At 37.3% G+C, this 22,944-nt stretch overlaps 1 protein-coding gene across 3 annotated transcripts in view; it reads right to left on the minus strand.

Annotated features, from left to right (window-relative positions):
* Positions 1-22,944, minus strand: part of IRSp53 (Insulin receptor substrate 53 kDa) — a 196,488-nt gene that overhangs the window by 59,910 nt on the left and 113,634 nt on the right. For all 3 annotated transcript variants that reach the window (XM_089085933.1, XM_089085930.1, XM_089085934.1), the window contains one exon: positions 20,417-20,563. In XM_089085933.1, the coding sequence (XP_088942059.1) occupies positions 20,417-20,563 (147 nt within the window). The remainder of the gene's footprint in view (positions 1-20,416; positions 20,564-22,944) is intronic.

The following is a 22,944-nucleotide window of genomic DNA, read 5'->3' on the forward strand; positions in this document are numbered from 1 at the left end:
GACAACAAACACCTATGAAAGGCTAAGAAATCCAGCTCAGAAAAGTCAAATGTAGCAATCCACCCATCCCAAATCATAGGTTTCAGACACTACACACCTAATGAAAGTCTAAGAAATCCAACTCAGAAAAGCCCGAAATAGCCAAACTACATATCCCAAATCATCGGTTTCAGTCAACACACACCAACGAAAGACTAAGAAACCTTAGCTCAGAAAAGTCAAAAATAGCAAACTATTCATCCCAAACTATAGGTTTCAGACAACATTCACCTACGAAATACTAGAAAACCTTAGCTCTGAAAAGTCCAAAAAGCAAACTACACATCCCAAATCATAGGTTTCAGACACTACACACCTATGAAAGACTAAGAAATCCAACTCAGAAAAGCCCGAAATAGGAATTTACATATCCCAAATCATAGGTTTCAGACATCATTCACCAACGAAATACTAAGAAACCTTAGCTCAGAAAAGTCAAAAATAGCAAACTACATATCCTAAATCATAAGTTTCAGTCAACACACACCAACGAAAGGCTAAGAAACCTAGCTCATAAAAGCCTGAAATAGCAAACTATTCATCCCAAACTATTGGTTTCAGACACCATTCACCTAGGAAATACTAGGAAACCTTAGCTCAGAAAAGCCTGAAGTAGCAAACTACACATTCCCAAATCATGGGTTTCAGACAACACACATCAACGAAAGACGGGTGGTCGGGGAGAGCCTTTGAGGGTCTGTGGGTCCCTTGAGGGCCGGGGGTCCGGTGGGAGCTCGGGGGGCCCTTGGGGGGCCCGGGGGGGCCTTTGGGACCCCGTTGGTCCTTTGGGAGCTCGATGGGCCTTTGGGGACCGGAGGAGGACCTTGGGGGCACAGGGAGGGCCTTGGGGGCACAGGGAGGGCCGTGGGGGGCGGGGGGGTCAGTTTGGGACGGGGGGTGGGGCTTGGGGACCCGGTTGGTCCTTTGGGAGCCTGGGGGTCCTTTGGGGCCCGGGGGAGGGCCTTTGGGGCACAGGGAGGGCCTTTGGGGGTCCGGGGGGACAGTTGGGGGCCTGGGGGACATTTGGGGCCTGGGGATGGCCTTTGGGGGTCTGGGTGAGCCTTTGGGGGGCGCCGGTGTCCCTTTGGGAGGTTGGGGGGCTTTGAGGACCAGTGGAGGGCCTTTGGGGCACAGGGAGGGCCTTTGGGGCACAGGGAGGGCCTTTGGGTGCCTGGGGGACATTTGGGGACCGGTGGAGGGCCTTTGGGACCCCGTTGGTCCTTTGGGAGCCCGGGGGACCTTTGGGGGCCGGGGGGGCCTTTGGGGCACAGGGAGGGCCTTTGGGGGTCCGGGGGACAGTTGGGGGCCTGGGGGACATTTGGGGCCTGGGGATGGCCTTTGGGGGTCTGGGTGGGCCTTTGGGGGCGCCGGTGGCCCTTTGGGAGCTTGGGGGGCTTTGAGGACCGGGGGCTTCCTTCGGGGTTGGGGTAGGAGGATTGGAACCCTTTGGGGTTGGGTTAGAGGACCTCACAACACTGTTCAAATGAAACTTGTGTATTATAACGACCACAGAGTTTCACCATTAAATTCTCTTCTAAAATCTCTTCAAAAATCTTCTTTTAAAATGTCTCTATCTGTTTCGCCGAAATAGTTCCATAACCTGTCTAAAACGGTTTCGCCCAAATAATCCCTAAACGTAAATTCAGCGTGTTCCTTTGTTATTGGCATCTCTGCACTAACGCATTTCAAATTAATAAGAAACCTTTTCGCGCGCTAAAACAATTCATCGCTAAGATGTTTCTTGCCTAATTGTTTCCATGGCCTTTGGTTATTAATATCCTTTTGAGTTCGACCAAAAGAACTGTTCCCGAGGCAAAGACATTAATGATTTGGATATATTCCTGGAGAATTGTTTCTAGGCGGAAATTTTTAAAGTCTGACAGATGATGTCATTGATTGATTGATCTGTCAAGAAAGGGGAAATTAATTTGTTGTTTCTAAGGGGAATTATTGATTCACGATAGGTGAATTGAGGTCGACAGCACAGGTGTTCCAAGGTCAATGTTGTCGTTGTTGTAAGTACATGTTTTCAGCGAATGTCAAGGTTCACAGGTGCTACTCGTGACAGGACCACGTGGTTTATCGTTTTCCAAGTGAGAAAGTTCCTGTTTTTCCAAGTGAGAAAGTTCATGTTTTTCAAATTCTCACTGACAAAACCATAAAACAGACATGAATTGCTGTTGACATTTATAAATGTGACAAGGTTCCTGTTTTTTCATTCTCAGTGAGAAAACCATAAAACAGACATGAATTGCTGTTGACATCCATATATGTGACAAAGTTCCTGTTTTTCAAATTCTCACTGACAAAAACCATAAAACATCCATAATTTGATGTTGACATCCGAGAAAAACATCAAATAAATCGAACAACACACATAACCATCCATGAAAACAACCATAAGTGTGACAAAATTCATGGTTTTTCAAGTGAGAAAATTCCTGTTTTTTCATTCTCACTGAGAAAACCATAAACCACGTGGTTCTGTCACGAGCTCATGACCCCTCTCTACTATTATACAAAACTAGTGCTTTACTGAAAACACAAAAGTCATGTATACAAAAAAGGATTATTGACTTAAGTGTCAGAAGAGGGTATTTAGCCTGACAAAACTAAACAAATCTATGAAGCTTTTCATAGTCTTACACCAGTTGTGACATTAGTAACTTTCAGTATACAATTAAAATTATCTTAAAAACATAAGCGTAAAACTAAATATTTTTTAATAACCGCGAAGTAATTGAACAGCATACAGAAATATTGGATTGATTTATCATTTTACTCTCACCAGCTATAATACCAATAGTGGGTAATATACAGTCTTAAATTCTAAGGAATATGCTTTAGTATCCTTGAAATGAAGATCAAATAATACAAATATGAACTCTGGAAATCCGATTATTTCTCTCTATACAACAGTGAATTTCAAGCTTGGATACAATTTCTAAAGCTATTCTATAGTCCTAATACTATCAAGATGGCTTTACATCGAACTTGTGTACAAAAAATAATCATGACATGTCCTTTTAAGAACCAAAACGAGAGCCGGTCATTGAACTGATGCCAAATTAAATGTAAAAAAATAAAGTAAATCCTAAAATAGATTGTTGCTTTATCTTAAAAGGGATTGATAATATTTTGATTCTATAAAAAGTGTCCTTAATTGGTTTGCTTTTGCTGTACCAAAACTCATATATTATTTTGTGTTTTCAGTAAAGAGCTAGTTTTGTATGATAATTAAAGCACAGGGAAAAATAATCGTTTGGTTTATTTGTACTAGTTATATTAATATATTTTAAATAGGCTGTGAAGTAATAATTTTTGTCCGTTTTAAGTTTCAACTTCGCTCTTAGTAGTATCTATACTATATATTTGAACTATACATTCAACTATACATTCAACTATACATTCAACTATACATTCAACTATACATTCAACTGTACATTCAACTGTACATTCACGCCTACAAGAATATGCTCAAAAGTGTAATAGATACGAAACTTACATGAAAATATACATTGAATTTCGCAAAAAAGTAGTCTAACCTGTGCATTGACTTACCAAGGACAGTGATATATTGGTTTCACCACTGATTGCATAATATGCGATGAGGGACAGGTTTCCGAGTCCTCATTCATGTAAGCCAGATTTCTACTTCATAATATATATATGGCCTACATGCCTTTTAGGGTAAGTTTATTATCCGTGTAAAAAAAAACCGGTGCGTCTTGGCTAAGTGTTAATATATTCAGTTTTTTTTTACTATAAAATCGAGCTTCAAATTGGAATTTTGTATAGTTTGAATACTTCATTCGTTCTATTGATATATATATATATATTTTACGATCATTTACATTGGTAGAGATATGGAATGTTCTAAGCGACTTCTGGTGAGTAAAATTTTGCCCCAAAATTCAACTTAACTTTTACCTTCCTTACTTACGCTTTTTTCACCGTGCTGTATTTTCACGCAAAAACAACAATTTTTTTGCATAATGTACGAAATTCCTTCCAATTTTTTGGCTGCAAGTTTATGCATCATAAAGATTCAACGGCTATGAAACGTTTTTATTGGCCTTTAGAACTTGATTAAATAAAAAAAACAAGTTTTTTTTTAACTGAAAGTAAGGGGCAAAATTAAAACGAACAGAAATTATTCTGTATATGAAAGGGCCTGTCCCCTCCTCAACGCCTCGCTCTTTACGCTACAGTTTTTTTTATAATTTTAGAAAATAAAGTTGTATGACAGAGTCAAACTTTAGTGTAAAGAGCGAGGCGTTGAGGAGGGGACAACTTTAGCGTAAAGAGAATGGTATTGAGGAGGGGGACGACCCTTCCTTACTTACACTTTTTTCACCGTGCTGTATTTTCACGCAAAAACAACAATTTTTTGCATAATGAACGAAATTCCTTCCAATTTTTTGGCTGCAAGTTTATGCATCATAAAGATTCAATGGCTATGAAACGTTTTTATTGGCCTTTATAACATGATTAAATAACAAAAACAAACAAGTTTTTTTTAACTGAAAGTAAGGGGCGACATTAAAACAAACATAAATTATTCCGTATATGAAAGGGGCTGTCCCCTCCTCAACGCCTCGCTCTTTACGCTAAATTATTTTTTTTATAATTTTATAAAATAAAGTTGTATAACAGAGTCAAACTTTAGTGTAAAGAGCGAGGCGTTGAGGAGGGGACAACTTTAGCGTAAAGAGCATGGTATTGAGGAGGGGGACGACCCTTCATATCCGGATTAAATCTCCCGAAACTAATATGCAAATTGTGTTTTAATTTTTCATCCCCGGTGAGTCAAAATCGAACCTGCATAAGATGAAAAACATTCAGAAATTAAATAAATAAAAAAAAACAAGTTATTTTTAACTGAAAGTAAGGAGTGACAATAAAAGTCCTGCTTGATTTCTAATCAGGAAAATCGAAATACTTAACGACACAAGATAAGCTCCGACATTGCGGTTCAAATATTTTGCCTATAAAATAGACTCTCGTGTTGTAGCATTTCACAGTTTGAATAACTCATGCAAGGAGTAAAATAGATTATTTGCTTTGAATATTCAAATATGGAGAATTTTAAGAGAGTACATGTGAGTATATTTTTTTTATGTTATATTAAAAGAATCGATTTTGCGTTGCATCAAGTTTTCACTGGCCTATATTTAACTAATGTGTAAACATGCTCTTATCAGATAGCGGAAAAACACCCTTTTCAGGTATGAGGATGTAAAGCGATTTGATTATTTTATGGTGAAACTGCCTGCCCTGTTTGAATATTAACACCCTTTTCAGGTATGAGGATGTAAAGCGATTTGATTATTTTATGGTGAAACTGCCTTCCCTGTTTGAATATTTACTAAAATTTAGAAAAAAAACAGGGACTTTTTTAATTAGAATAGGAAGCTTTTTTGAAAGTGCTAACAGCTTTAGCGTAAAGAGCATGATATTGAGGAGGGGACGACCCTTCATATCCGGATTAAATCTAACGAAACTAATATGCAAATTCTGTTTTAATTTTTCATGCGCGATGAGCCAAAATCGAAGTGAACCTGCCTCTCTTTTTTGAATATTTACTAAAATTGAAACACATGGACTGTTTAATTAGCATAGGAAGCTTTTTAAATATTTGTAAAGCGCTAAGACATAGAGCGCTAAAAGCATCAGAATCAACTTTAGAAGACAAATTATGTTATGGCAAGATTTTTTTCAAATCGCCCTTCCCCCCAAACTCAAAATTTTCCAAAATTTTACTTTGAAGCTTTTTAAAAATATTTCTAGTGCGGTTAAACATAGAGCACTACCAACATCAGAATCAACTTTAGAGGACAATTTATCTGTAAAAGAGGGCTTGTTATTTCCTTACTAAATTGTTCTTCTTTTTTAAGGAGGAAGTGGATTCATACAATTACTCCCCCCCCCCCGAAAAGAAACCAAGATTGAACGATACCACATGGATGCAAGCTGCACCACCATCCATTTCAAGTTCCCTGGACCAACCAGGACCCTTTCATGCCAGTTTCAGCTCTGCACAGACCTCTATGCAATCTGGCAGAAAATTCAAGAGGGAATGGATGCTTTCTCATAATGCAACGGTCTTGTCTACTCAAGATCGTGAGGGGTCCTCCCTTCATGCTTTGCCAGGGGCTTCAGGCATTCAAGTGCAGTCTGAATTAGTAAATGTAGGTATTTTACCTCTACCTTATACGTGATTATTTACTTAAAAAATACTAGAAGGAATTGAGTTTTGTGGATGGTACAGAAAAATGGTACATTTTAATTATTCGGGTAAACTTACGACTAGAAAAATGCTTCACTATAGATAAGGCTATTGTGTCTTTCTGAACTTTCTGAGGGAGGTGGGCGGGAGTAACTATTTAGTTTAAAAAATTAGTTTACGACTAGAAAAATGCTTCACTATAAATAAGGCTATTGTGTTTTTCTGAACTTTCTGTGGGAGGTTGGGGTAAGTATTCAGTTTTAAAAATTCTAGGAGGAATTGAGTTTTGTGGGTGGGTGGTACGGGAAAATTGTATGTATTAAATATCCGGGTAAACATACGACTAAGAAATGCTTCAACATAAATAAGGCTATTGTGTTTTTCTGAACTTTCTCTGGGAGACGGGGCTAACTATTTAGTTTAAATAATGCTAAGAGGAATTGAGTTTTGTGGGTGGTGTGGAAAAATGGTACTTATTAAATATTCAGGTAAACATACGACTAAGAAACGCTTCAACATAAATTAGGCTATTGTGTCTTTCTGAACTTTCTGGAGGCGGGGGTAAGTATTTAGTTTAAATAATGCTAAGAGGAATTGAGTTTTGTGGGTGGGGTGGAAAAATGCTACTTACTAAATATCCTGGTAAACATACGAGTAGAAATGAACATGATTTTTCAACTTTACGAAATAATGGTTATTTCACATCGAAAATAAACCTTTTTCTATAGATTAATGAAATAGCAGCGCCATTGGGTCATGAAACATCAGCATTTACTGGACCTGAACCGATTCTAGCACCACCAATGGAGTTCAGAGATGAACCTATATTAGTTCTAGACAATATGGAGTGGCATAGGGGTTTTCTTAATGATTGTTTTGGGGACATGGCCAGCCTAGACGATTTAACTTGTGACATTGACATGATGGAGGACCCGGAATGGACAGATAGATTCATGCGTGAGCATTTAGGCGATGTTAGTAGTGCATCTGAACCGGGTCCTCATATAGAAATTTCGTCACAGGAAAATACAGGCTGGCTCGATCAGCTATCCCCGACCACACTGGAAGACATGCTAACTAGCCTAGGGGACTTCATGCCATCTCCATCCATTGTATTTGAACAGACTAGGGGTGGTGCTATTGACAATTCTATGTCACCCCCCACCATTCAGCTTAATGTTACAGCCAATAGTAGTAGTAGTAATACAGCAACAACACAAGTATCCCCTCTTCCAGATTTTTTTCTTTCCAACTCTGCCTTGCACCAAATAAAGGTCTACAGCGCCAATTTCGGTGACCCCTTTAACTCTCTAGTGTCGGAATATATAATACCCGATCCCTCGGGCATTACACATTTATATAATAATAAGATTCGAGCCATTCTTGAACAACAGCTGGGGGTGTGGGGGGTGGGGGCCAGTTTAAAAGCATCAATAGCACTAAAAATATTTTTTTTTAATGAAAGTGCGGGTGAGATGTATTCGAAATACTTGTACAAAGAGATGTTGGCAATTTGACCACATTTATCAAATTATGGGGAGGTTTTTCTTTATTGGGTTAGTAGTATTCAAAGTAAATGGGAAAATTATAACGAGGGGGGTAGTGGGTCGGTGGTTTTATTTATTGAAAGTTTAAATGTTAATATTTGTGGATTCAAAAAGGATTTTATTTTAAGAGGTGGGCATGGGAAGGGGGCAATTGAATTAAAATATCATTCAGATTTAGAGGGATGTAGGGGGATACAACAAATCTGTTTCGATACGAGGCTACAGTGTTTCAAGTATGCATTTTTAATTGCTCTATACAGACCACTTCAAAACGATGCCACAAAGAAAAATTTGGATGAAATGGCAGTTAATGGTAGGGAGGGTTCAAAGTTCCCCAAAGTAGATTTTAATGGTTTAAATGGTCAATTTCCCGTGACACTAAAAGAAATAGATATTTTCGAGCGGGCTAATGCACATTTAAAGAATGGTGTCACGGTGTTACAGTATGAAACAGAATTTGAGGAGGGTCACCGTTCCGAAAAGAAGGGCGTATTATTTCCAGTGCGGGCTCCTTCAATTGAATCAGTGGAGCATTGGGTGTGGCTTCTATACACTCCACCCACAGATCCCGATTCAATTGGTCATTTTAATCAAATTACCGATATTAGTAGGGTTCTAAGTGAGGGTAAGAAATGTGGGGGTGTACGTTGTTACTGTCCAACATGCCTCTTAAGATTTTGGACTGATTTAAAGTTGAAGCATCACATGATAAACTGTAAACGCCATGGATACCAGGCTCTGGAGACGGTAAGCGGAGATAGAGCGATCTTACGTTTTAAAAATTTCAAAAACACGCTCCAGCAGAGCAATGAAATCGCTTTAGACTGTGAATCGAAACTGACAGACGTGTACAATCCGTCAAATTCAAATCGTGCTAAAATACATGAAGCCATAGGGGTCTCTTACGCTCAAACGCAACGAGATTCCAATAATACCATGCAAGTGCTGGATGTAGTTGAGATGTTGGGTGACGGTGAAGACTGCATGCGCTCGGCATTGGTCAGTCTAATCAAAACAGCGAACGGTGCAATTTCGCAACTTCATTACACAAACTATCCTATGCTCCTATCCCCAGATGACATATTGGCCATTAAAAATAGTAAAATATGTTGGGTTTGCAAGGGGGAATTTGACTATGGTGTTGGGAATGGGGGGAGTAGGAAGGTGATCGACCATGATCATTTGTGGCAGGATATTACATCGAGGGGGGAGTAACTTTAGAGGGGTAGCACATTAGTCGTGCAATTTAAACGTTAGACATCAATATTTCGTACCTGTTTTTATACACAATTCCAATTACGACTTAAAGTTTGTTCTACTGGCGTTGGCCCGCATTGCCAAGGGTGGAGTTGTAGATGAAGCATGGATAGATGGTTCTTTTTCATATAATATCATACCCAAATCATCGGAGGAGCTACTGCTACTAGAATTCATGTTGAAAACAGTTGACAAGGATAACACGTTACTGAATAAAATCCGTTTCTTATATTCATTCAGCTTCTTCCCCAAATCTCTAATTCAATTGATTCAAGTACGGAAAAGTGACAGTTTTGATAGGTTCCCCCTCCTGAAAAAGCGCGTCCTCGATGGTGATATGTATGATTTATTAACGTGTAAGGGTATATATCCATATGATTATTACAACTCTGGCTCGAGGCTAGATGAGGTATCACTACCGCCCATAGAAGCTTTTCACAATTCTCTTACTGAGAGTGAGTGCACCACTAGCGACTACGAATTTGCTAAGAGGGTTTGGGCAACGGGCGGATGTAAAAATGGGTGGGATTATTGTAAACTATACTTGGCCAGTGACGTACTCACTCTTCTGGACATTGTGTGCAAAAATACGGATAAAATCTATGGGGAATTTGGGTTGAATTTAGGTTATTATTTTTCCACTCCTCATTTGGTGATTGACTTGATACTTAAAATCAGCAAAGAAGAAATAGGTCTGATCGCCGATGTGGATCAGCATCTGTTTGTAGCGAGATCAATGAGGGGTGGGTATGTTTTTCACCGGGATCATATCATGAAAACTGATCCGACAGGACAGCACACCAATGAAAAGTCGGATGCGGTTTTTTTGGATATGAATTCTCTTTACCCATCGGCAATGTCTCACTACTGTTTACCGTGTGGCAATTATAAATGGCTTGACAATCGGTGTGCTTCGAATTTCCCCGACATTGCTAGTGTTGAGGAGAATGGGGCACAGTGGTGGTTTTTTTTAATTGACGGTGAAATACCCATGACAGTACCATACTCGGTAAAAGACCTTGTTTTTCCGTGCATAGATTGACTGCTGGCTAGGGACTCTCTAAGCCCCTATGATTTATTATTAGTAGAGGATGGGAGTATGCACTGGATACATTCAAACCAAAAACTAATTGTCGACCTCAACCCGAAACAGAATATCGTTGTTCATCACGTGCTATTGAAATGGATGGTGTCCAATGGTTTCTAAGTCACAAAAATTCATAGAGCCCTCCAATTTGATCAAAAGCCTTGCATGAAAACGTTAATTGACACCTTTGTCAGTAAGCGTTCACAAGCGAAAACGAAAGTTGAAAAAGAAGTCTATAAACTCATTTTGAACTCAGCTTTCGGTAAAATGTGTGAGAGCGTACGAAACAGAAGTCGATGTGACATTGTAACCAATCCCAAAGATTGTGCTCGAATCATTGCAGATCCAAACTTCACATCGTTCACAATCATAGACTCCGATATGGTACTCCTACACCGCAAGAAAAGAAACATTGTTTTAAATAAAAATATTGCAGGCGAGAGCGCAATAACTGAAATATCCAAGAAACTCATGTTGTCATTTTATTAGAATGTATGCAAGGTACTGTGCCCAATTGAGAGACAAGTTTAAGTGTATTACGGGGACACTGATACACTCCTGTTAAAAGTCAAAACTGAAAATCTTGAAAGATTTGGAAAATGGCGAGTACATTAGCTCACGAATGGACTACACTAATTGAGATGAATCCCTCCATCCAGAGCTAGTGAAACGCCTGGCCTCAAATCAATTGTTAATGTTAAAATATGAAACGGGTAGCGATCTTATATCCAGTGATGCGTTTCCTGGACCGAAGGTAAATTAGACGAAACCGCACAACAAAAATATGAGACAAATGGGCATGGGAGTACCTACATAATTTGTAAAACAGAATCCTGTTCTGAGTGCCCACAGAGACTGTTTGGAACGTAGTTTTGTGCCAACAGCGAAAGTCATGGCGATTTAGTCTTTACAATTTAAAAATTACACAGTTAGAGTTGACAAAAAGGCCATGTCTGCCATATCAGACAGAGTCTATGTACTTGAGGATGGTCTGAAGGCACTACCAAACATTCATTATTTGATTTAAGCCAATTTTTATTGTGTAGAGTAAAGAACAAAACTTGGTCACGAAAAAGTAATATCAATTTATTAAAAAAAAGTCCTAATTGGGTAGGAAGGTTTTTTGGGTAATGGGGTGTTTTTAAAATTCTTTTAATCTATATCACAAACAATTTTCAATGTGTGTGCAAGACAGATCAATTTCCACTATTTAATGCCCCGGCCCGCCGCAGCGGGTCCCCCCTTCCCGACCCCGCGGCGCTTCCTGCGGAGCTTCCCGGCCCTCCGCAGCGGGCCCCGCGACCGCCGCAGCGGCCCCCCCCGGGGGAGACCCCATTTAAAATGCTGTAAATAAAAGTGATATTATTTCAAGTGCATTATTCTAATAGAAGTTGTATTTTTTCTATAAATAAAAAAAAAGTGTATTTATTTAAGTGTTTTTTCTAGTGCCTATGTAAATGTTGTATTTTTTATTATAAATAAATAAAAAAAGTGTATTTTTTTTCCATCTTTAATGTGCTTTTTTCAATGTAGTATTTTTTAAGTGTTATTACTTTTTTATGTATAATATAAGAAAATATTATTCTTTATTCTTCTTCTTATTATTCTTGAACGGTCTAGTAATAGGGAAATTATTTAGTCATTAGACAGCCATAGTCTACAGATAGTTGTCTAGGTGAACTGTTGAAGGGAACATGCATCAATTTAAAACACAATTCAGATCGTTTCTGTGTGGGCCGTCAATGTCAGGCAAAACAACACTCTTAACTAAAATAATTAAAAATTGCGATAAAATGTTTGTGGAAAAGTCGAAAAAATTCTACTACTGTTAGAATATTTGGCAGGAGTCACACGATAACATAAAAGAAATTGGCACGACGGAGTTGGTGCAGATACAATTCATGCAGGGACTTGATGTTTTCAGCATTATTGAACCAAACTCTTGGCTGATTATTGACGATCTGGCTCAATCTATTGAACAATGGTCCCAGAAAATGCTACAACTGTTCACTGTTCGCTCTCATCATGAACAGATCTCCGTTACTCTGGTTCTACACAATCTATTTCATCAGAGCAAATGTATGCGAACACTTGCATTGAACTGCACCTACTATATCATCTACAGAGTTGTTCGTGATTCTAGCTCGCTAATAACTCTCAATAAACAGATATAACCCGGCGCCCCTAAATTTCTGCTCTCAGCGTACAATCAGGCAAATAATAAACCCTACGGCAATATCCTATTGGATCTTAATCAAAATACACCCGAGGATCTGCGTGTAGTCACAGATATTTTTGACAATGAAATTACAGTATATCTCCCCGTGAACACTAAAAAGACCTATTAGTTGCTATCATGACACTGAAGAAACTACATGAAAATAGACATCTGTTTTCAGTTCTAGGCACTTCAAAACCCTCGCTTAGGAAATCCATGCTCAAACTTGGTATTGACAATGATTTCTTTAATCTAATATCTGAACTGTGTTTAAATTTGACCGAGGGTAATGTTCAACTGCCAGAAGTAGTTAAGCAACAAACAAAGCAACATCGTTCCATTGTACGTACATTGGCCTCTAAAAGGGAAGGAAAGAATTTTAAACAGGAACGTCTTCTTCAGGTGGGCGGTAGCCTTTTCACACTTTTACTGCCAATAATTGCAGAGCTTGTAAACAGTTTTCTCTAGAGAGAATGGCAAAACCCTATAAATTGACTCCAATAGAACTCGCTCTCTCACCCGTGGAACACTTTGAGAGCAATCTGAGTAAATTCCTTCACAATGAGAATATTGAGGATGATAAAAAACTGCTTTTACTTCAAGATGCACTTTGCCGAGTGGACAAAAATAAGCCCTATCGTGCGAAGGCCACTGGTATTGATCACAAAAAATAATTATCTCCTGAGGATTCTGCTGCTGCTGGAACACAATTAAAGAAGGAGGAATTGTATTAATTTTTGTTTAAATTCTTAAATATAAGGCCCAAATATTATGTTGAAAAAATAACACAACTCCTAACCCATATCCTAGAAAGGGTTCGCAATCATATTCAAGCTAAAAGCAATGGGAAAAGGATTGGAATTCAGGGCGAGAACTATACTCTACTTGACTTAATCCATTGTATGGTTGCAAATCCTAAAGAACTTTTATCATTTCATACTCATCTATATAAATTTCTAAAAACATTAAACCTTCCAAAACGCTTAATTAGAAATGGAAAAATTCTAAAAAAATTAAATGAACATGCACCATCATCATCATCAACAACACCATTAAAATATGAAGAAGAAGTAGAAGAAGATTTTAAATCAATCCTGGAAAATACTAGCACACCTAGTGGAAATTTGACAATGGTGGCGAGGAAAAAGCGAAAACGTGTCATGTCACTATCACCAACCACAACTAGTATACAAAAGGGTAGCGGACGTTACACAACGTGTTTACGTTCAAAATGGTTGAAGTTCTGAAAGGTGTTTATGAAAATATTGGTGAAGCGGGGAGTTTAAGTTCACCCACCAGTTTTTCCAAAGTCACTGTTGTTCACACTAAAAGCGTACAAGACTATCTACAAGATGAATCCAGTTACACTCTGCATAAAGATCATAGATTTCATACTAATTATCCTCGAAAAGTTAAAGTCTTTTCCCCATTACATATAATTCAATCAGATATCCTGATTTTATATTATATTCAACAACGCCACAATACACCATACAAGTAAATTTTACTTGGAAATACTGTTTATAGTCGTTATGCATATGCAATTCCATTGCGATCAAAGAGAGGTGTTGAAGTTGCAAAGGCCATTGAAAGTATTCTCGAACATGATTCATATAAAAAAGTTCAAACGGATCACGGTAGTGAATTTGTTAATCCCAATGTTGCAAAAGTACTAGTGAAATATAGTACACTGATCTATCATAGTCATAGTCCTATAAAGGCTGCATTGGCCGAGCGATCGATAAGAACTATTCGACTTTTAATTTCAAGATATTGTACATTGAAAAATACACCGGCTTTTATTCATGATTTAGATAAAATCACGTTGATCTATAATCAACGACCTCATCGATCATTGTCCAATTCAACCCCAACGGAAGTTCATAATTCTGATCATGATACAATTGACACCTTTCTTAAACAATATTCCAATGAAACGATTGTCAAGAAGAAAATAAATTAAATGTTGGTGATACTGTTTGAACTAATAGAACAACTAACGTTTTTGAAAAGGGGAATTACTTGTGGTCCACAGAACTTTTTAAAGTGACAAAAATCCTAGAAACTAAACCCATAACTTATCGTTTGCGCGATACCAAAGATGAGAAGACTCTCGGCGGCTTTTATAACTATGAACTACAAAAAGTTAAAAATAATAGTGAAATCTATGAAATTGAAAAGATATTAAAGACACGTACTCGCAGGGGTAAGAAACAGTTACTTTTTCGGTGGCTAGGATACAACTCTGAGTTTGATTCTTGGATCGGTGTTGTAGATATTGACAATGCCCAATGATTTCTATGTAACTTTTATGTCCAATGTTTCCGATCCTCTCTACAACGACTTGAATACGACAAGTGATTTTTGGACAAAACTCTCCCCCGCCATCAAATTTGACGGTGCGCATGAAGTGGCTCTTGTCGACTGTATTCTCAAAAATACCTATGACATCTTGAGAAAGGATCGAATGTACGATATAAAAGCTATACCATTCGATTGGACACTCTTTGTCGACTATGAATGGGTTGAAGCACTTAAATCTAGCGAATATCCACATGTCAAATTGAAATATATTGAATACGATAATATGGCAGATTTGTGTCGTACAATCAATAGAAAAATCTCATATCGTAGGAATGGTACATTCCATTTTAATTATTCATTGGAACACGATAGGATTTACATTACCTCACCTGTTGACACTGAAATAATTATTCTCAATGATAATCTTAGAGACGTTCTTGGCCTTAAACAGAATACAATCAATGGGAGAAATGCTTTCACTGTTGATAGGGTATATGAAGTAATTTTTGCTGCTTATCCATCTGGTTTTGCCTCAAACTTTTGCATATTTCTCTATGCATCCTTTGTAGAAATGTCGAGAGTTAGTAATTCAAATGTCCTCCTCCTAAGTGTTCTTGAACGAAAAAAATCTTATGAACTTGTTCATCACTATAATATAAAGCATCTTCAGTATGTTCCTGTAAACACTTCGCATTTGGAACTTTGTCAGCTAACACTAAGAAGTGAATTGGGTGATCCTCTAGCAATAACAAAAGGCTTAGCAGTGATTACATTTCATTTTCGATTAATTGTCGGCGACAGCACAATCACCTAAAATGAACAATAGAAGAATTCCATTTGTCTGCCCCGATATCGATTGCTATGTTGGTGCTCTGAGTCCACGTCAAATAGGCAATGGATTGGACTACTACAAGGGTCGTACTACAATGCCTGGCTATGGTCTTGGTAGTTAGGTTGCTAGGCTATCTTGTTCTGCACCACCGCTTGCCAGAAGATAGCTTGTACCTGCTGTAATACATTTTGCTGCCTCAACGCAACAGAACTGGGGCTCGGGCTAAAATTTCAAGGAGAGTGTTAGGGAAAAATATTAGATCTTCAGCAAGAGCCATTGGTGAGCAATTAAAATCTCGGCAAAATGGGGAGGGGTTGAAAAGGAAGCGTGCGCCTCATTCACTCATCAGTCTCCACCCAGGCGGGAAGCGAAGGACATCAAAAAGGACTTTGAGGAATAAAACAAGGAAGACCAATAAGCAGAAGAAGAAAAAGAAAAAGACTGTTAGATCAAAGAAGGATTTCTTCTCTTAAGATGACTTATCTCCCCGGCAAGGAATCATACCCATCAATCAGTTCCTCAGTGAATCTATTCAATGCTGAAAATGAAAATGTCAGTGTCAAGTATGGCTACTATGAACAATTTCACCCCCAACAACCCCTCTCAGAAAATATACACTTTGAAATATTTTCCGATGAAGACTATTTCATTGATTTGTCATCAACATTTATTGATTTAAATGCTATGGTGAAGAAAAAGTCAGATAATATAACTTCAAGTGCTGCCGATGGTCTCTCCTATGAAAACTGTATTCTACACAATCTGTTCAAACAAATTAATGTTTTCAAGAATGGAATATTGGTGAGCTCTAGCACTAATTTATCCGAATATGCAAGCTACAAAGAATTGATGATGATGACACCAAAGGCGTACAAGGAGTTGAGAGGGCAATCATTGGGCTATGAATATCGAACGGGTGTTGATACTGACGGTGAGTTGACTACTGCAGGGACCCAGGAGCATCATCTGGTTGGAAAATTAAATCATGAGATATTCAATATATCCCAATGGTTACCCACCAATGTCAAGATTGACATAAAGTTACAACTGGCCCCATCGAATTTCATTTTGAGAAAAACACTTCCATTAGCACCAGATGCAAATGTCATTATCACACCGGCAATTCTCCACGTCCGACAACAACAAGTTATGAGGTCTGTTGCATTGGCAGTGGAAAAGCTAAGAGCCAATGGTAACAACATTAAAATTCTTGTCCCCCATACGATCACGAATCAACGTCACAGTGCCACCGGCTCTCGTAGCTATAGCGATTCATCATTTATTAATGGATAAATCCCATCAAAATTGGCTTTGGCCTTTGTGAAGAGTGGCAGTGCAGTTGGATCCTGGACTGAATCCCCCCATGATTTTAATTTTTTCGGTCTATCTAGCCTTGTGTGTAAATTGAATGGTATTCCACTGTACACTCTATCTTTTGACAAAAAATCCTATAGAACTCTGTACGAGTTGACCTTGCAATCCCTAGATCATGACTCTCAACTATTTGAAAATGGAATAACCGATTCAATGTTTTCAAAAAATCATGCTGTAATTGTTTTGGACCTGTCAGGTACCCAGGATATGAGCATAGTACGAACAGGGAATGTACGTTTAGAGTGTACATTTGCCGATGCTCTGACTGAGAGTATCACGCTAATATCACTGAGTCAATTTGAAACCTATTGGGGAATCACACTCGACGGCAGTGTTCTACTAGACCTAGCACCATGAACACAAATCTAAATATTCAAGGTATTTAGTATGGATTCATACATGTCCCAGTACAAGTCCTATTGTATACCTTCGGATTTCATTGAAAAAATTCCAAGTGTTAACAATACCATACTCATTTTTAATAGCAGCCCATCAACATTGAACACAGGCAATTGTATAGGCTTATTTCAAGCTTCGATTAATATCAAATTTTTTGATTTTCTTGATTTATCATATAAATTATAAATACCATACATCATCAACTTTATTGAAAGCAGTGGAAAAGCCATTATTAAAATCAACGAAGAATACAGGATTTAACGACTAAGACATGTAGCTTTCATGCACTACTCTCTTTCATGTTCAGATGCCGTGGCTATACCTACAAGCAGTTTCTCGACATCTACGTTGACTTACCTAGATTGAATGACTTTCTAGTTGAACATATACTTACAAGCGTATTTAATATTGATTTTAGTGCCCTACGAATAAAATGTTCTAAAAATGTATGTGAAATTGTTTATCAATAAATGAAATAATGTATACACATGATGAAACGACTTTTCTAATTTTTAGATTTCATCTTCTACTAGTTATAGGTATATGTCGACAACAACTAGTGCAGGTAATTCACAGTGTACTGATCCTGATGTACTGCAATGCCACGGTCACATTTTCTACAGTAGAGTGTAACTTCACTCTTGTCATATCTCTTTGTATAGTCAATGATACTATTCTCATTCATTCTATAGAATTCACTTGTTTCATTTTGCTTATTTGAAGCAATTTCACAAACAGTGTCATCAAGTGTCGAATCACACTCCGTCACACCCAAATATAAATCAGTGGGCTTATAATCATAACACCCATTGTCTTCACAACGAGGACATAGAAACCATATCCTTTTGTTGTTCCAACAGTTGAATCGCTGACCCGGATCCTCCTCCCAGAACAATATAAAACCACGACGATACCAATCTCGTAGCAATAAACTAAAATCACGCTTAGGATTCTTTCCAATCATTCCGGGATATGTATTCTCCCACTGATTACATTTATCATAGTGACAATTGGAGCATAGGTAGCCTCTAGGATGAGAGTCACACACCTCTTCAAGACAGGAATTACAACCTTTAATTTTCACAGCATATCCTCTATGCAATTTACACGGGTTGCATGATCAACACTTTTCATCATACTCGTCAATCATTGTGCAATTCTTAAATAATGACCAACTATCTAATGTGTAAATGCAGAGTGGATATGTATGTAAAATTTTCTCATGTGTTGACACACTCACTGCCACAATGAATCTGAGCTCCCAACAACAAAAAATAGTCTGGTGTAGTGAGAGAGGAGTAAATCATCCTTGAACGCCATATTTCTCATGAAAAAAAGTCCTAAGTTTCTAAACTAGTGTTTAAATGCATATCCACAATATCATTTTGCCGTGTTGTGATCAATATATCAATAAATTGTGTAAATGCATTTTGGCCACGATGTAGAAGCTTTATGCAGTAGTCTAATGAGGGAGAATCAGTTTTCATTATATCGACAAGCATTCCCTGAGAAAATGTCTTCCTTTGAATAGACAGCTCTAGAAAATCGTCATCTAGAATCAAACGCTTTTCCATAAGCACTAGATTCCCCATGATTCGCTCTTTTTCAAATCTATCCATTTTTTAGAGTCCTAACACTCTCACAACCAACTTCAGACTAACCAGAATTTTTTCTACTCTAAAAAATATACGCTAGTCTACTATAGAAAGAAAAATACCTTTGATTTGGAAACAATTCTATTGATCATAATTACAACAATAAAAATCACTGATTCATTTTGTTCTCATCAATATATTTCGATAGCACATCTAATGCTGCCCGAAGTCTATATATATGGACAATATTCCGTTTTCCAGCAAAACATAGTTGCTCCTCCAGCTTAAATTTGCTTAATGATATCACGTATCTCGCATACATATCGTCCCATTCAAGGCATAGTCTACAGCCACCGGTTATTTCCACAGCCATGTTTGGTATTCGTATATCGATGCTGCTGCTGTCGAATCTATCATTAATCTCCAATAATGTAAATGCACCACTCATTTTTCTCTACTAATATCCTCTCAAATAAACTATTCTCTCTGAATTCAATTCTCTTTCTAATATGAATTGTAGTTAAAACCGTTCCTTTTATTCAAATCCCATCACCAATCAAGTTATCGTATATTGAGCAACCTTCGCTGTCTCTGATTGGCTCCTAAAAAATGTCTACATCAAACGGCACATTCATTGTGCAATTCATATCAATAACAAAAAACCAGTTTCATGTACGATTCATATCTATTACACTATTGAGCATATTCTTGTAGGCGTGAATGTACAGTTGAATGTACAGTTGAATGTATAGTTGAATGTATAGTTGAATGTATAGTTGAATGTATAGTTCAAATATATGGTATAGATACTACTGCTCTTTACTTCCCTCGGAAAAATTTTTTTTTTAAATTAGCATAAGGAGACAATAAAAAAACTATATGACAAAACGAAATACGAAGAAAACGAGAAAATTGGTTTTTAGATGTGAATTTCCTTTGTTTTTTCCCCTTTCCCTTTTGCTGCATAGCTTTTTATAACATTTTCATTTAACTGTATTTATACAAGGAAACCTGTTTTGCCTTCGAAATTATTTATTTATTTTATCTGGAATCTGTACTTCAAACGACTTAATGTTTTGACGGATTTTGAATAGTTGTCTTCGGCCATTGTAACTGGAAGAACCTAAAAGCCTGTTTGAAACCATACATGAATACAATTTTGGAAATTTAAAGGTAAACAAATACTCATTTATTCGTTTGATGTCAGCTCTAGTAAACTAAATACAGAAGCAAACTGCAATTTTCTACCCTATTAACTACTGATATAGTATTACTGCTGTTTAAAACTACTTGGGAGTTTTTGAATAAGAAAAACGATTCTATTTATTATTATAATTTCAGATCAGTAACGATTGATTTATATTATCTTCGATTCTAACTGGAGACCATGTTTTCGATTCTAGTAAACCGTATGACACTCGTGGAAAGTAGGCTTAAAAATATTAATACAAATTGTACGAGTTTGATATTAGGCATGTCAGGGAGAGTCAACACTGCTGATTTAAAGAGTTATTACAATAATTAATATAGGTTACCTAGTAAATATATCGTATCGTTTTCGAGAAAGCTTAGCTGATTTTCACCACTGGATAGATAGGCGTAGAGAGCACGAGCAATCCCTTTACCTCCAGGATCTAATGCCAAAGACCTTGGTCGAGAATGTCGAACTGTACTCTCTGTTCCTAAGAAAAAAACGAAAACTCATTATAGGTCATTTCATTTTCTTATAATGGTAAAAATCTAAGAAAGTAACAGTCAACATACAAATACAGTTTTTTTCTGTGCATTATCAAAGCAAGATAGCCTTATTTAAAAAAAACTTTTTCCACAAAATAAGTTTTTAAAAAAAGTAAAGAACTCAATTAAACCAAAAATGAACAAAAAAAAGAATCAAATAATCTACAAAGAATACAACTACCACAAATCAGTATCAATAAATAACGAAACCCAATACAAACTGAAATTCAAATAAATAACAGTCAGACTCAAAACGAGGAGAAATTAAAATGCGTAGGGTTCAAAACTCCTATGCTTTCTAAAAGCCAGAATATAATTTGTACTTTACTGAAAAAAATCAAATGAATTTACTGAAAAAATATGTGCATTGTCAGTTTAATATACATGTGCTTACACTTATTCCTTAAAATCGTAACTAATTTAGATTTCTTAGAGTTATAAAAGTGAAAATATTTAAAAGGATTTTTTTAGTAGAGTAAAAATTATATTCTGGTTTTTAGAAAGGCATAGGGGTTTAGAATCCTACTCATATTAATTTCTACTCGTTTTGAGTTTGACTCTGTTATTTATTTTAATTTCTGTGATTTGTGGTGGTTGTATGCTTGGTAGATCATTTGATTCCTTTTTGGTTCATTTTTGGTTTAATAGAGTTCTTTACTTTTTTCTGAAAAACTTATTTTGTGGAAAAAGTTTTTTCAATTAATTTCTTTTCGTTTTATATTTCGTTTTATATAGTCTTTTTCAGGGAGAAAGACTGGGCCTCTTATAAAGCTAAATAATCCTCCTTTCCATAAAAACCTTAAATACCCCTGGGCATAAATTACAACCCTTGCGCCTAATCTCTGGGTTTTTTTTTCAACCCCAAAAGCCTTGTTATATGATATTTAGACTATTTTGAATAGAATGGCTATCTCAAAATTTCCATTAGATACATTTCGGGACCATACAACGTGTGTGGGGGGAGGGGGGGGGGAAAGTAGCTGCCTTCCGACCACTTTGACTCTTAAAAAGAGCCCTGGAGCGTCTGATTACCAACCCAATGAACCCCCTCGAAGTTTATATGACCACGCTTTCTATAAGAACCTTATATGTCCTCAAAGCATAACTTATATGCCCTGGGGGCTGGGGGGATTTGTTATCCGCAAAGACATAATTTACAGACCTTTCTGATACGTTGAAAAAATAGCTATATCAAATTTTGATTGGAAGTGGTTGGGGAAATGACGGACGTGGGGGGGCAGCATTGGCCCTCTGATATCTTTTGACTAATAAAAAGGCACTAGTTCTCTCAATTTCCAATCGAATGAGCCCTTTTTGAAGCTTCTACGACAAAACTTTCTATAAAAACCTTATATGCCCCAAGGGCATAACTTAAACCCTTGTATTGAGGGCTATGGGGGGAGGGTTGTCATCCTCACAGACACAATTTCCAGACCTTTCAACTACGTTGAACAAAATGCCCGTATCAGTAGTAAGTATCTATTGAATTCTACTACTTTACGTTCCTTGGCACCTTTCCAGAGCATGTACTTATGGATCTGGTTTGGTGGGTATAATCTGGTTTGGTGGGTATAATCTGGTTTGGTGGGTACAGTCTGGTTTGATGGGTATAGTCTGGTTTGATGGGTATAGTCTGGTTTGGTGGGTATAGTCTGGTTTGGTTTTTCAAAGAGAGTGAGTATGTTATTTGCTTGCGTGTATAGGAATTCCCATGTTATTTGCTTGCATTTATAGGAATTCCCTTGTTATTTGCTTGAGTGTATAGGAATTCACATGTTATTTGCTTGCGTGTATAGGAATTCCCAGGATATTTTCTTGCATGTATATGAATTCCAATGTTATTTGCTTGCGTGTATAGGAATTCCCATGTTATTTGCTTGCATGTATAGGAATTCCCTTGTTATTTGCTTGCGTGTAAAGGAATTCCCATGTTATTTGCTTGCGTGTATAGGAATTCCCATGTTATTTGCTTGCATGTATAGGAATTCCGATGTTATTTGCTTGCGTGTATATGATTTCCCATGTTATTTGCTTTCTTGTTTAGTAATTCCCTTGTTATTTGCTTGCATGTATAGGAATTCCCATGTTATTTGCTTGCGTGTATAGGAATTCCCTTGTTATTTGCTTGCATGTATAGGAATTCCCATGTTATTTGCTTGCATGTATAGGAACTCCCATGTTATTTGCTTGCGTGTATAGGAATTCCCACATTATCTTGCTTGCGTGTATAGGAATTCCCACGCTATTTGCTCGAGTGTTTAGGAATTCCCTTGTTGTTTTCTTGCGTGTAGATGAATTCCGACGTTATTTGATTGCGTGTATAGGA

This window comes from Artemia sp. Qi Xiang Cuo, chromosome 1 (assembly GCF_049724085.1).
Source record: "Artemia sp. Qi Xiang Cuo chromosome 1, ASM4972408v1, whole genome shotgun sequence".
Lineage (NCBI taxonomy): Eukaryota > Metazoa > Arthropoda > Branchiopoda > Anostraca > Artemiidae > Artemia > Artemia sp. Qi Xiang Cuo.